At 42.3% G+C, this 16,037-nt stretch overlaps 1 protein-coding gene across 1 annotated transcript; it reads left to right on the top strand.

Annotated features, from left to right (window-relative positions):
* Nucleotides 1–11,564: 11,564 nt before the first annotated feature.
* LOC110622325 (isocitrate dehydrogenase [NAD] catalytic subunit 5, mitochondrial) lies at nt 11,565–15,669 on the top strand. Its single transcript, XM_021766793.2, has 7 exons — nt 11,565–11,806; nt 12,853–13,177; nt 13,266–13,417; nt 13,515–13,589; nt 14,084–14,193; nt 14,266–14,338; nt 15,154–15,669. The coding sequence occupies exons 1-7, from the start codon at nt 11,603–11,605 to the stop codon at nt 15,343–15,345; spliced, it is 1,131 nt and encodes a 376-aa protein (XP_021622485.1). The 5' UTR covers nt 11,565–11,602; the 3' UTR covers nt 15,346–15,669.
* Nucleotides 15,670–16,037: the final 368 nt, after the last annotated feature.

Raw genomic sequence — 16,037 nt, 5'->3', positions numbered from 1 at the left:
CCATGGGGTCCTTTTATAGGGCTGTCCTTGCCACCTTTCGGCGGCCTAACGTGCCCCCACAGCGCATGCAAGTTCGGCGGCCGAACATGAGGTTCGGCGGCCGAACCTTGGCTGATTTAAACAAGGCTTTCGGAGGCCTAAAGCGTTCCCAAAACCTCCCCACGTTCGGTGGCCAAACATGACTTTCGGCGGCCGAACCTGGCAAAGTCTCCAAAGCCTTCTCCACTCAAAACTTGAATTTATTTTCATTAAAAACCATAAAATACATCAAAACATTTTAAGAAAACATGGTTTTACCCTTCTAGAGGTCTCTGACATCCGAGATTCCACCTGACGGTAGGAATTCTGATACCGGAGTCTAGCCGGGTATTACATTCTCCCCCCCTTAAGAACATTCGTCCCCGAATGTTCCTCAACTAGCACATAGCATGGCATAAACATATCATACATACAAAGCACATAAAACTCACAAGGAACAAACCTCAGAAAAGATAAGGGTATTGCTGGAGCATGGACTCCCGTGTCTCCCAAGTGCATTCTTCCATATTGTGGTGGTTCCAAAGGACTTTCACCATCGGGATTTCCTTGTTTCTTAGCTTCCTAATCTGGGTGTCTATGATCCGTACTGGCTGCTCAATATAGGTGAGATCTTCTTGGATCTCCACATCAGGCTCACTAAGAACCTTGCCCGGATCTGACACGAACTTTCTCAACATGGAAACATGAAAAACCGGATGGATTCTTTCCATTGAAGCAGGTAAATCCAGCTTGTACGACACATTTCCAATCTTTTGCAAGACTTCAAAGGGTCCAATGTATCATGGAGCCAGTTTACCTTTCTTCCCAAAGCGAACCACTCCTTTCATTGGAGACACCTTGAGCAATACCAGATCCCCCTCCTGAAATTCCACTTGCCGTCTGCGGATGTCTGCATAACTCTTATGTCTGCTTGCAGCAGTCTTGATCCTTTCTCTGATTATGGTTACCACCCTGCTGGTAATCTCTACTAGCTCAGGCCCTGCCAAGGCCTTTTCTCCAACCTCTTCCCAGCAAACAGGTAATCTGCATTTTCTCCCATACAAAGCTTCATATGGAGCCATCCCGATGCTAGCATGATGGCTGTTATTGTAGGCAAACTCCACCAAAGGTAGATGCTGCCTCCAAGAACCGCCAAAGTCCAGCACACACATTCTGAGCATATCCTCGATAGTCTGGATGGTCCTTTTTGACTGTCCGTCAGTCTGGGGGTGGAAGGCAGTACTGAAATACAACCTGGTACCCATGGCATTTTGCAGACTCCGCTAAAACCTGGAGGTGAACTGGGGCCCTCTATCTGACGATCTCATCCACATACACCTGCGCCAACTTGTCCACAGAATAGCCACTCCTGACAGGAATGAAGTGAGCAGATTTGGTGAGTCTGTCCACAATCACCCATATGGAGTCCACTCTGTTGGACGCTGCCGGTAACCCCACTACGAAGTCCATAGCTATATTCTCCCATTTCCACTCTGGAATAGGTAGCGGGTTAAGCATTCCAGCCGGCTTCTGATGTTCCAGCTTCACCCTCTGACACACTTCGCAGGCTGACACAAACTGTGCCACTTCTTTCTTCATAGCTGGCCACCAATAAACTTTCTTCAGATCTTGGTACATCTTGGTGGCTCCTGGGTGAACGCTGTATCTTGCATTATGAGCCTCCCTCATAATGTCTCCTTTTAGCCCTATGTCATCTGGTACACACAATCGACTCCCATAGCGGAGGATCCCCTTACTGTCAAATCTGAACTCACTGTCTTTGCCTGACTGAACAGTCCTGACAATCTTCACTAACTCTGGGTCCTCATGCTGTTTCTGAGCCACTTGCTCCAGAAACACAGGTGTCACTCTCATCTGGGCCACTAAAGCGCCTGTACCAGACAACTCCAACTGTAGACCTTCATCAATGAGCTTGTAAAACTCCTTCACCACTGGTCTCCTCTCTGCCGTGATGTGGGATAGACTGCCTAGTGACTTCCGGCTTAGGGCGTCTGCCACGACATTCGCCTTACCCGGATGATACTGAATCTTGCAATCATAGTCACTCAGCAACTCTACCCATCTCCTCTGTCTCAAGTTCAAATATCTTTGACTCAGGATGTACTGCAGGCTCTTATGATCTGTAAAGATCTCACATTTTACCCCATAGAGGTAGTGCCTCCACATCTTGAGTGCAAAGATTACTACTGCCATTTCTAGGTCATGCGTGGGGTAATTCAACTCATGCTTCTTCAGCTGCCTAGAAGCATAAGCAATCACCCTCTCATTCTGCATCAGTACACAACCTAGTCCCACACGGGACGCGTCACAAAAGACTGTAAAATCCTCATCACTAGATGGCAGAGTTAACACTGGTGCTGAAGTCAAACTCTTCTTAAGCTCTTCAAAACTCTCTTCGCACTGGTCGGTCCACACAAACTTCTGATTCTTCCTGGTTAGTCTGGTCAGAGGAGCTGCTATTTTCGAGAAGTCCTGAACGAACCTCCTGTAGTAACCTGCCAAACCCAAGAAACTCCTGATCTCTGTCACTGAAGTGGGTCTAGGCCAGTTAGTCACAGTTTCTGTCTTCTTGGGGGTCCACTTCTATCCCATTTTCTGACACCACATGCCCCAAGAATGAAATGCTCCTCAGCCAGAACTCACACTTGGAGAACTTGGCATACAAGCCATGCTCCCTCAAGGTCTGTAGAACCAACCTCAGATGATGGGCATGCTCCTCTGTATTCCTGGAATACACTAAGATATCATCTATGAAGACAATAACGAAGTGATCCAGGTACTGGCTAAAAACTCTGTTCATGAGATCCATGAATGCTGCAGGGGCGTTGGTTAACCCGAACGGCATTACAAGGAACTCAAAATGCCCATATCTGGTCCTGAAAGCTGTCTTCGGCACATCCTCCTCCCTTATCCTTAGCTGATGGTACCCCGATCTCAGATCTATTTTGGAGAAACAACCTGTTCCAGCTAGCTGGTCAAATAGATCGTCGATCCTAGGCAACGGGTACTTATTCTTGGTAGTGACTTTGTTCAACTGCCTGTAGTCGATACAAAGCCTAAGAGATCCATCCTTCTTTCTCACAAACAAAACTGGTGCACCCCAAGGTGAGGTGCTCGGTCGGATGAAGCCCTTTTCTACCAGCTCTTGCAACTGTTCCTTCAATTCTTTCAACTCGGCTGGAGCCATCCTGTAGGGAGGGATAGAGATCGGTCGGGTTCCAGGCATCAATTCTATCTCGAACTCTATCTCCCTAGCAGGTGGTAAACCTGGCAGCTCGTCTAGGAAGACGTCTAGAAACTCTCTAACCACTGGCATCGAGGCGGGCTCTATAACCTGACTGCTAAGCTCTCTCACATGAGCCAAATACCCCTGACATCCCTTCCTAAGCAACCTACGAGCCTGAAGAGCTGATATCAGACCTCTAGGTGTACCTCTCCTGTCTCCTCTGAAGACAACCTCTGACCCATCATGACCTCTGAACCTAACTACCTTGTCCCTGCAGTCCAAGGTAGCACCATGGGTAAATAACCAGTCCATCCCTAGAATGACGTCAAAATCTGTCAAGTCTAGAACCACAAGGTCGGCGGAAAGGCATCTTCCCTCAACAAAGACTGGACTGCACTGGCAGACTGACTCTGCCACTGATGGATCACACTTGGGTCCACTGACCCAGAGAGGACACTCTAACTCAGAGATCATCAACCCTAACCTCTGAACGGCTCTCGGAGCAATAAAAGAATGAGATGCACCAGGGTCCATCAAGGCATACACATCTGAACAACCAATGACTAAGTTACCTGCCACCACGGTGTTAGATGCATCTGCCTCCTGCTGAGTCATCGTGAAGATCCGTGCTGGAGCTGATGGACCTTCACCTCTGAAACCCGTTGAAGAAGAGGCTGCTCCTCTCCCTCTACCTCTGCCACTGGCCTGAGTTACGGCTGGAGCTGCTGGCTGAGCCACACTACCAGTGTAACGACCCGAAAATTGGACCGTTATCGGCGCTAGGATCCGGGTCGACTTAAGGCCGCCGGGACCCGTAGCAAGCCTGACATAAAACCTGTAAACCTGTATAATCCCATACATGATCAACAACATGCATAAAAATTAAAACTTTTCTTTCCATGAACATCAACCAAACTCAACCTGTGCATAACATTATCATAACATTGATCCCTCTGTGGGATCTCATCAGTGTCCCCAATGGGTGACAAAACATACGTTGAGTTGGTTTACATAAACATCGTAAAAATCTCTAAGATCATGTGTTAAAGGGATACAACATTCTATGGTCAAGCACACACTAATCATCCATAAACCTCATTACAACTATACTGTACTTTTACATTACAATTTGATCATGTCCATTGCTAACTATTACATAAGCATGACTTCTTTACTCTATCCGGACTCCCGCACTATACTGTACCTGCAAGTTTGGGGGTAAAGGGGAGAGGGGTGAGCTAAAAGCCCAGTGAGTAGAGCTATTAAAACACATTAACACTATGCTCTATGAAATGCATCATAACACAAACAATTCACATAAGGGTTGGGTGAACTCGTCACCAATTAGTCCAAGTTAACTCTGTGCCAGGCCTGTAGAATGGGGTCCTGGTCTTTCCTGTCAGAACATACATTACTTACCATTTTCCCAGGGCCTCCTCTGGGCTCCTGGTCTTCAAGTCCCATAGCCGTGCTAGACCATAGGATGGGATCCTGGTCTTTCCTTACTCTGTGCCAGGCCTGTAGAATGGGGCCTGGTCTTTCTTACTCTGTGCCAGGCCTGTAGCATGGGGCCTGGTCTTCCTGTCATGGACTAACTGGGTCATCCGACATTCACCCACAACAACAACAATTTATGCGATGCGGCATATTCGTGAAAACTAATGCAATCACCCTATTGCATAATCATGATGCATGAAACATGATAAAGCATTTAATTTAAAAGATTAAGTTTAGTCCTACTCACCTCTGGCTGACTCTGACAACACCGAAGCAGCTGAACTCACTGCTGGGGTCCTTGGTTCCTCGGGTCCGAACCTACACAGGTGGACTCAAATGAGGGACCAAACATACTTGAACACAACTCTAAATATTCCCCAAAAACCCCCTAAAACATCCTGAAAACATCACATAAAAACATGCAAGAAATGGCTGAACAGGGAACTTTCGGCGGCACCTTCGGCGGCCGAAAGTCCTGGACAGATCCGAAAGTCTCTTTTCAGGGGCAACTTCGGCAGCCGAATGCTGCCTCCACAAAGGGGGTTCGGCGGCCGAAACTCCCTTCGGCTGCCGAACCTGGTTTCTGCCAAAGGGCAGAAACTTGGTTCAAACGAACCTCTTGCCTCCCAAAACCTCCAATCATGCATAATCTTGTTCTACAACATGCATACTTCACATACATTACACCTAGGGGTCTCAAACTAGCATATACCCCAACTACAACACTTCAAACACTCAAAAATCAACATACATTGTTCAAAACATCAATATTAACCCATAACTCAACATATATCCTAACATGCATTTCTACCCATAGATCTAGCATAAAACTTATTTAAAACACATAAGGAGCTTAAGATCGGCTCTTACCTCTTGAAGATCGAGAGAGAGGCGACCTAAACTTGGAGATCCAAGAAAATGAGCTCCTGAGTTCCCAAAGCTCCAAAACTCGTTTCAAAACTTCAAAACTTGCAATGTGAAGTTAAAACTCAAGAAAAATGGTGGGGATTTGGAGGAAGATCACAAGATTTGCAAGAGGAAGGTCGGAAGCTCGCTGTGGCCGAAAATGGGAGAAAGCTCGCCCATTTCGGCTAAGTGCCCCATTTATAGTGGCTGGCCAGGCCACATTCGGGGGCTGAATGTGCCTCCGCATCCATGCAATGTTCGGCGGCCGAACTTGACTTTCGGCGGCCGAACCTGAACTTCCCTAACTCATGCTTTCGGGGGCCTAACGTGCCTCCAAAACGCATGCATGTTCGGCGGCCGAACTTGACTTTCGGCGGCCGAACCTGGGTTTTCCTCCAAAGACTTTTCATGCAAAAAAAAAAACTCATTTTATTTAATACTTAAAAATCATAAAACACATTAAAACATTTTTATAGAACATAGTTCTACCCTTCTAGAGATCTCCGACATCCGAGATTCCACCGGACGGTAGGAATTTCCGATACCGGAGTCTAGCCGGGTATTACAACCAGAAGCTGTCTGCTGAGACTCTGCTCCAAAAGCTGCCCTAGGACACTCCCGAGCCATGTGTCCCTCTTGCCTGCATCTGAAACAGGCTGCTGTCCCAGCCCGACAAACTCTCCTGTGTGGCCTACTACACTTCGCACAAACTACATTATCCGCACCAGAGCTCGAGCCACTCCCTAGTCCCAGACTGGACTTGACCTTGTTCCAAAACTTGTTCTTCTTCGACTTCTTAGTGGTACTGCTCCATCTCTTGCTGCCTGAAGCTGCTGCACTATAAGAAGAAGAGCCTGGGGTCTTAGAATCAGAAGGCTGTGCCACTGACTGCTTAACTGTCCCCTGAATGATGGCACTGGCCTCCATTTTCTGGGCCATATCCACTATGGCATGGAAGCTCTCCCTATCTGCTGACTGGATCAAGGAGGAATATCTGGAGTGGAGTTTCATGATATACCTCCTTGACCTTTTCTGGTCCGAGTCAAGATTTTGCCCTGCAAATGGCAACAGCTCCAAGAATCTGTCTGTAAACTCCTCTACACTCATCTCATCGGTTTGCCTCAACTGCTCAAACTCTATCATCTTCAGCTCCCTTGAACTATCTGGGAAAGCCCAACCGGCAAACTCGTTTGCAAACTCTTCCCAAGACATGCTGTCCACTATCGCGTTCACATAATTCTTGAACCACTCTCGTGCCTTCTTGCACTTAAGCGTGAACCCGGCCATCTGAATGGCTCTACTATCATCAGCCCCGATCTCATCTGTGATCACCTTAACCCTTTCAAGATACACAAATGGGTCATCCCCTTTTTCATACTGAGGGGCATCCTGTTTCATGTAGTCGGTCATCTTGACCTTGCTCCCACTGGCTGAGCTAGGTCTAGAAGGTTGAGTAACTGGGGCTGCTGGTTCTGTAGGTGGTGGAGGTGGTGCAACATTTTCTGAGGTAGGGTTTGCTGGGTTTGGATAGTAAGGTGGGGGTGGATACATCGGGTATTGTGAATATGGTGGGTAGTAGGGTGGGTATGGCATCTGTGTGGGATAATGGGTGAAGCTAGGGTAATCCGATGTACCTCCCATCGAATACCCGGGATTTTGTGAGAAGTGTGGGTAGTAGGGTGGCTGAACAAATCCCGAGGCCTGAGTGCCTCCTTGGGACTCTCCCATTCCCTCTTCTGACATGCTAACTCCCAAACTGCCATCCCTCCTCTGCTCTACATCCATATCATCCCCCATGTCTTCTGACATTCCTCCCTGAACTGTTCCCCTCACTGATCTGCTTCTACCCAGATCCAGAGACCTTCTAGGGTCTCTTACTGCTCTTTCTCTGTTAGATCTACTAGACATTGCCCTAGGCAATGTAGGAGGACGGGCGCTCGTGCCCTCATCCTCAGGTGGCACTCCAGTCAATCGTGTAGATCGACGAGTTCTTCTCATCCTGTTTTCTGAAAGGCAGCACATAACAAGCAAACATTAGCATCATATGGTTCATGTGGGCACACATGAACCCTCATCACATACATCTCATATCATTAATGCACATGCATATAGTCATGGCATTTCACATCATCATGCAAGACAGGACTCCACATCCTATCCTAGTGGACATGATCTTCCTATTGTGCTTGACCTTCTTTAACATCTATGAGCCCGACACTCTAGGTCCGACCATATGAACCTAGGGTTCTGATACCATTCTGTAACGACCCGAAAATCAGACCGCTACCGGCGCTAGGATCCAGATCGGCTTAAGGCCGCCGGGACCCGTAGCAAGCCTGACATAACCTGATAAACCTGTTTAATCCCATACATAATCAACAATCATACATAAAAATTAAAACTTTTCTTTCATTTATTTCTCATACACCAAACTCAACCTGTGCATGCACTATACATACATAATCATAAACATTGGCCCCTCTGTGGGACCTCATCAATGCCCCCAATGGGTGGCATAACATGTGTTGAGTTGGTTTACATAAGCATTACAAAGCATCTAAGATCATGTATTAAAAGGGATACCACACACATAGGGTCAAGCACAATCTATAATCCCTAAGGTCATTACATTACATAACTATTCACAACTCTACATCATAATACAACTTGTCATGTCCACATTCTAGCTATTACATACATAAGACTTCATTACTCTTACTGACCTCCTGGTCTACCCTGTACCTGCAAGCCTGGGGGTTAAGGGAGAGGGGTGAGCTACAAGAGCCCAGTGAGCAGAATAATAAAAAATTTAAAATATATGATAACATGAAATGCATCACATCACAACTAATCACATCAAGGATGAATTTGTCACCAATAGTCCTCTACATTTCCAACTGTGCCAGGGGCGTAGAATGGGCCTCACTGGTCTTTCTCTTACATAATCATAACATAGCATAACATAACATTCCAACTATGTCAGGGGCGTAGAATGGGCCTCACTGGTCTTCCGTACCGTATCATCGTCATATCATAACATATGAGGACTAAAGGATCATTCAACATTCATTCGCATCATCAACATATTATGCAATGCAACATATTCGTGAGTTCTAATGCAAGCACCCTATTATATCTCATGGCATTCATGATGCGTGAATCATGCTAAAACTGATTTATTTATTTAAAAGTATAAGAGTCATTCCACTCACCTCTGGGTAGCTCTGACTAGACACTGGAGCAGCTGAACTCACTGCTGGGGTCCTCGGTTCCTCGGGTCCGAACCTACACAGGTAGACTCAAATGAGGGACCAAACAACTAGAACATAACTCTAAAAACATCCCCCAAAAACCCCCTAAAACATCTCAAAACAATCATGCAAAAACATGCAAAGGAAGGCTGAACAGGGCAGGTTCGGCGGCACCTTCGGCAGCTGAAAGTCCCTCCAGAGCCGAAACCCAGGCAGGTTCGACGGCACCTTCGGCGGCCGAAAGTCCCAGACAGAGACGAAAGTCTCTTTTCGGGGGCAACTTCAGCAGCCGAAAGGCCTGCCTCCCAGGCAGGTTCGGCGGCCGAAAGTCCTTCGGCTGCCGAACCTGGTTTCTGCCAAAAGGCAGAAACTTGGTTCCCTTTGCACAAAAACCTCTCCTTCCCATTCCAACATGCATATAACTCATTCAAATCATGCAAATATACATACATTGGCTCCTAGGGGCTTCAAACTACCTTAAGCCCCAACTACAACACACAACAACAACACAAAACCAACATACATTTCCCATAATCCAACAAAACCCAAAAACTCATAAAATCCTATACATGCATTTCTACTTCAAGAATCAACTTAAAACTTGATAAAAACATGTAGTGAGCTCAAGATCGGCCCTTACCTCTTGAAGATCGAGAGGAAAACGACCCTAGCTCGAAGATGGGAGAGATTTGAGTTCTTGAACCTCAAAGCTCCAAAACTTGCTTTAAACTCGAAAATCTTCAAAACAAGGTGAAAACTCATAAGAAAAACATGAAAACTCGAAGGGAGAAGCTCAAAACAGAGGAGGGGCGGTGGAGAACTCACCTTGGTCGAAAACGGGAAGAAAAGCTTGCCCGTTTCGGCCATGGGGTCCTTTTATAGGGCTGTCCTTGCCACCTTTCGGCGGCCTAACGTGCCCCCGCAGCGCATGCAAGTTCGGCGGCCGAACATGAGGTTCGGCGGCCGAACATGAGGTTCGGCGGCCGAACCTTGGCTGATTTAAACAAGGCTTTCGGAGGCCTAAAGCGCTCCCAAAACCTCCCCACGTTCGGCGGCCGAACATGACTTTCGGCGGCCGAACCTGGCAAAGTCTCCAAAGCCTTCTCCACTCAAAACTTGAATTTATTTTCATTAAAAACCATAAAATACATCAAAACATTTTAAGAAAACATGGTTTTACCATTCTAGAGGTCTCCGACATCCGAGATTCCACCTGACGGTAGGAATTCGGATACTGGAGTCTAGCCGGGTATTACACCAGCTACCTCACAGCCCTATCAGCATGCATGCCAGAGAGGAATTAAATGACCGCCTGACAAAGATAAATACGCTGGTACATCCATACGTACGAATCTGTTTGATTAGGGGTGAGCATTCGGTCGGTTCAGTTCAAAACCGAACCGAACCGAATAAACCGAAAACTGAAATTTTAGTATTTATAAAAACCGAACCAAACCGATTTTGATTAAAAATTGAATCGAACCGAGCCGGTCTGATTCGGTTCGATTCAGTTCAGTTTGATCGGTTTTGATTTTTAATAAATTTTTTATTTTTTACACTTTATTTTTAATATTTTAAAATTTAATTAAAATATTTTAATCTTAATATAATTTAATTTCTCTATATTATTGAAAATAACATATTATTATCACTAATCGGTTCGGTTCGATTTTTTTAATTTTTTTCTGATCAAAACCGAATCGAAATAATCAAAATTTTTAAAATTAAAAATCGAACCGAACCGAATTGAATAAAAAATCGAATTAAATTTTGAGATTAATTCGATTCGGTCGATTTTTTCGATTTAAACTGAATACTGCTCACTTCTGTGTTTGATATGAACATATGGTACTGTAGTAGAGTGACGTGATCTTGACCAAACTTATACACACCGTAAATCTTATTCTCTTTGAATATCAGAACATCAAATACAATATGCTAAGGAAAATGATCTATTAGAGAAATGAATAGAATAGTATATCACAATCTCAAATCAACGTTTCCATTGCCCTGACAGTAGTATAAAGTGGAAGAAATAAATTGAATAAAATAAACAACAATAGCTAAACAATCTATAAAAGGAAGCCAATAAAACCGCAGTAAAGCACTTATTCAAATTTTAAGTTAATTTCTTCTTAATTTATTTAGTTTTATTTAAATTAGTTTAATTTTTAATAATAATTTTGAAATAAATTTAAATCAGAAATAAATTTCACATATTTAGTTGATTTATTATTATTATTATTAAAAAAATTAATTATTTAATTTTTGTAATTTAAAAAAAATAATTAATTAATTTTAAAAAATTTATTAGTACATTTCTGAACTTTTAAAAATTTATTTATTAATTATTTTATTATTTTAATTATAAATATTTTAGAAAAATTTATTAATTTTATAAAAATGTATATTAATTAGATCTTATATTAGGATATTTTAAACACTTTTTATAATATTTAATTATTAAAATTAATAGTTAAATTAATCAATAAATTTTAAAAAATTTTAAAAATATTTTAATATATTTTTTAAAATTAAATGATTTAATAATAAATTTTATGAAACTAATGAACTAAATAATAATTTTAAATAATAATTTTACCTTATAATTACTCAATGTTCTAAGAAGTCTGCCTTATGTTCTGCTGTACTTTTCAATCGTAGGCAACGAACCAGAAAGATCATGGCTTCTCAGCTCCTCAGACTTGCTCTAGGAAGCCGCTCCTCCCAGACCCTCTCATCCACCGCCACCAACCCCGTTACTGCCCGTAATTATTCCCTATTAGCTTCGGCAGCCAGGGCATTCTCCTCCGCCACAGCTCCGATCAAAGCCACTCTCTTTCCCGGTGATGGTATCGGCCCCGAAATCGCCGAGTCCGTCAAACAGGTATCTTTCTCTTTCTCTTCCATGCGAAATTGCTACTGAATCTTTGGACTTACAATTTATGCAACCTCCTGCTTTCCGTGCTGATGCAACTGCTTTTGCTCATGTTCTGAGCTTATAGCTGGTTATCGATTCGAAAGAATTTTTTAGCTGCGTTTCTTTTCTTGGAAATATTTTCTATGTGAATGATGATGAGATTGTCGGTCTTCATGTGCACTTCTTCATTGCTTTAGTTGGCTGTTAATGCGACTCCATTCTTTTAGATGCAATCATATTTGATTTTTTTGATTTTATGAATTTTTGAAAAACTATATGGTCTTTAATTTTAGTTCCTTTGCTGTATAATATACATAATTGTGCTAAATTAAATCTAGTCTTCACGTTCAGTTGACATTTGAAGCTTCCTATATGGAAATGTAAGCATTCCGGATGTTCGGGCTTCTTCGGTGCATTCTAGTTTCTGTGTTTTCTTATGCTTGCGGTGGGATTATGCAATTACATGCAAAGCTTACTTTTGATGTTTTCTGTGTTTTTGACCATTTTTCTTTACTGAATATCTTCTGAAGCATGTGCTGAGGGGGCCTGATAAACATAAATAGACAGTGGTGCAAGCTCAAAATGCATTTTAGTGAGTTTGGGTAGACTCAATTATGAAAACCATAGCTCAATCTATCGAGTAGAGCACCTTTTTTTGAGGAGACCATCATCAATTAGGTAACATTCGGTCATTTTGGAAACTAGTTTCGTTTGCCGTGACTTAGTTGCAAATATAATTTTGGATACTGAGCATAGGTTTCAATCAGTATTGTTGAGATGGGGTTTTGTACCTACTTCACATAGGATTAAGGGGAAATACCATCAAGTGTATTCTTGTCATGAGAATAGTGTGCATTCATGATGATAGTGCCATTTTGATGGGAATTTCTGATATCTGAATGTGTTGGTTTGCAGTAATCATTTTAAAATTATCTTCCCTAGATTTGCATATCTTGTTTTCCTTCATGTACCTGTAGTTATATGGTTATTTATTATCATTTTAATCATGACAGGTATTTAAAGTGGCTGAGGTGCCAATTGAGTGGGAAGAGCACTATGTTGGGACTGAAATAGATCCTAGAACCCAGAGTTTCCTAACATGGGAAAGTTTGGAGTCAGTTAGACGAAATAAAGTAGGTTTGAAAGGTCCAATGGCCACTCCAATTGGCAAAGGCCATCGTTCTCTGAATCTCACTCTGAGGAAAGAACTTAATTTGTATGCCAATGTCAGGCCTTGCAACAGCCTTCCAGGCTATAAAACCCGGTATGATGATGTGAATCTTATTACTATTCGTGAAAATATGGAAGGGGAATACTGTGGACTTGAACATCAAGTAAGTTTCTTTCAATAGAATGTGATGTGCAATAGCTACACATAGAAGGTATGAATTTAAGGCAGCGTTAAATTTTTATGATAGGTGGTGAGGTGTTGTTGAAAGTCTCAAAATCATTACTCGTCAGGCAAGTTTAAGGGTGGCTGAATATGCTTTTCACTATGCAAAGACCCATGGTCAAGAGAAAGTGTCTGCAATTCACAAGGCAAACATTATGCAGAAAACAGATGGTCTGTTTCTTAAGGTAATGACAGTTGTCAGTTGTAAATTCCTTTTACATCTAAGACTGCAGGACAATGTACCCAAGTATGTGGACATTAAGTTGTTTAATTCATTTGCAGTGCTGCCGTGAGGTTGCAGAGAAGTACCGTGAGATAATATATGAGGAAGTTGTTATTGACAACTGCTGTATGCTGGTATTAAATCCCTCTCTTTGAATTTTTTGTCTATTTGACTCTTTTTGTTTTGGGAAGAAACCAAGAGGGGAAAGGAAAGGAGGGGAGACCAAATGGAGGGACAGAGAGCTAGGGGGACAATAATATTCTCTATTCTTGTTTAGGAAAAGAAGGAAAAAAGAGGGGGTGAGATGAGGAAAGATATGTGGAGAATAATTATTTTCTTTGATTAAATTACCATAATGTTCTTAATTGTTTCCAATGGAAGAATTAAATGCAATGTCCTTCACCTCATTTTCATGCCATGTCACTTTCACCTTCTTTCCCGACTAAATGGGAGCAGTCTCCCCCTTCCTCCTATTCCTCTTCCCTCATCTTTACACCTTCCCAGGTATAATTATTAGCATATAGGTGAAGAAGATGACTCTTCCCCTTCTTTCTCTCTATTTTAGGGGTGGGGTTGGGAAGCTGCTTAAAAGCTTATCTGGTTACTTGTTTCTCTGTACACTGTACAGCTTGTAAAGAATCCAGCCTGTTTTGATGTACTGGTGATGCCTAACCTCTATGGTGACATTATAAGTGACCTTTGTGCAGGATTGGTTGGTGGTTTGGACTTAACACCAAGGTACCAAAAGATGATATTTCATTCCTGCTAGCGTATATCTGAGTCATCTAACAGCTTTGACATGTTTTACAGCTGCAATATTGGTGAAGGAGGCATTTGTCTTGCTGAAGCTGTGCATGGTTCAGCACCTGATATTGCTGGGAAGGTTAGCTTCTACAGCTGTCTGCCTTAGTTTTTAATAGTAACAATAGATTAGGTACCTGATGATAGTTTTAAAGCACAAGAAGAATTTCTGCATTTTCTGGGCCGATGCAAACCCCATATACTTAATTTGTTTCATCATGTGTGTAGTAAATCCAACATGTCTTGTTTTCATCAAACCTTGGACTCTTGGACTAGAAGTTTCATTTAGATGAGCTGGCAACACTGAACATGTGCTTGTATGTACGTGTTTTTGGGGAAAAATGAACATTGAAGCTTTTGAAGATTTGCTGATGTGCTGGAACTAGTGGACATAGCATGTGCACTTTTGAGGACCTAGAGAAAAATATAAATTATAGCATGTTGAAGCTCTTTTAGCACTGACCAATAGCTGTTCCATTGGTTATTATGAGGACCTTGAATGTCCAATAGATTTTTGGGGAACCATCTGTGCCTTGTTGCAGTCTGCTGATGGTGGAGATGCTATTAAGTTGAAAGTTTGCAACTACAAATAGATTGTATTTACTTTTTGGAGGAAGTTTTTGAAGTTAAGGCATTGGTTTTTGAAGTAATAGCTTTGTATGGGAGTGAGTTCCTTTAAGAAATATAAGGTTTTTGGAGGTTTCAAATGCATTTAGGATACTTTAATATCTTTCTTTCCATTACCTTAATTAAAAAAACTTTATACATTTCATTTAAACATCGTTTATAATTTCTGAATGGGAAGATGGAATTCATTAGTATCAAACAAGCTCTTACTGTTTGTTTGCCAACATATATAGTTGCTCCTTAACTTCTTCTGTGGTTGAATTTGAATAGAATTTGGCGAATCCCACGGCCTTGATGTTAAGTGCTGTTTCAATGTTGCGCCATTTAGAGCTCAATGACAGGGCTGATAAGATTCAGGACGCTATCCTTAACACCATTGCTGAGGGTAAATACCGAACTGCAGACCTAGGTGGCACTTCATCGACAACTGATTTTACAAAGGCAATATGTGATCATCTTTAAAGTTTCCTATGGAGAATTCTTTTAGCTTTGCACCGTTCTTTCTGGAGCTATGTTTAAAACTGGCTTTGGTCATTTCCAGAGTGGAATAAGACTGCATAACTGTGATGGTTGTATAGAAGATCATCAAAATTGTTGTTCCTGAGATAGAGGAGCCAAATATGGTACTCCTGCCTATTTTAGTATCTTAAGATGAACAAATGATTGAATTCTTTCTAAACGGCTAATTTTCCACGCTGCAAGTTTTTTACTTGTGAGAGTAGCAATTTGTTGTCATTATAAGAAGAAATTAATGGTACAGTATGTGGTTTTATTCCACATTCTTCATATGATTAACGTTTCTGACTTGGACTGTGTTGATTATTTCTCTGATTATGGACTTTATTCAGATGAAAGTTCCCCCTTGGAGATGCAAAGTTCATGAAATTCATTTCTTCAACCAGGTTTGATTCACTTTTCCTTGGTTTGAGTTATGAAATTGTGCATGTGGATTTGGAAGAACTTCCATCTGAATTCTGATTCCCACTTCACTATTGTTTGTTTAACCTTCTTTCTTGGTACTCTACTGGAGCTGTTGTGCCAGCTTGAGCCTCGTAAATTCACAATTGAAAATAGATTGTATGCATCTTATGCACGTTAGTAAAAGAGAAAAACCTCTTTACTACACTTAATACTCTTTTCTCTCTCTTTTTTTG

This window comes from Manihot esculenta, chromosome 9 (genome assembly GCF_001659605.2).
Source record: "Manihot esculenta cultivar AM560-2 chromosome 9, M.esculenta_v8, whole genome shotgun sequence".
In the NCBI taxonomy this organism is placed as follows: domain Eukaryota; kingdom Viridiplantae; phylum Streptophyta; class Magnoliopsida; order Malpighiales; family Euphorbiaceae; genus Manihot; species Manihot esculenta.
Note: the sequence above shows the minus strand (reverse complement) of the source record. Positions and strands in the feature narration are given on the sequence as shown.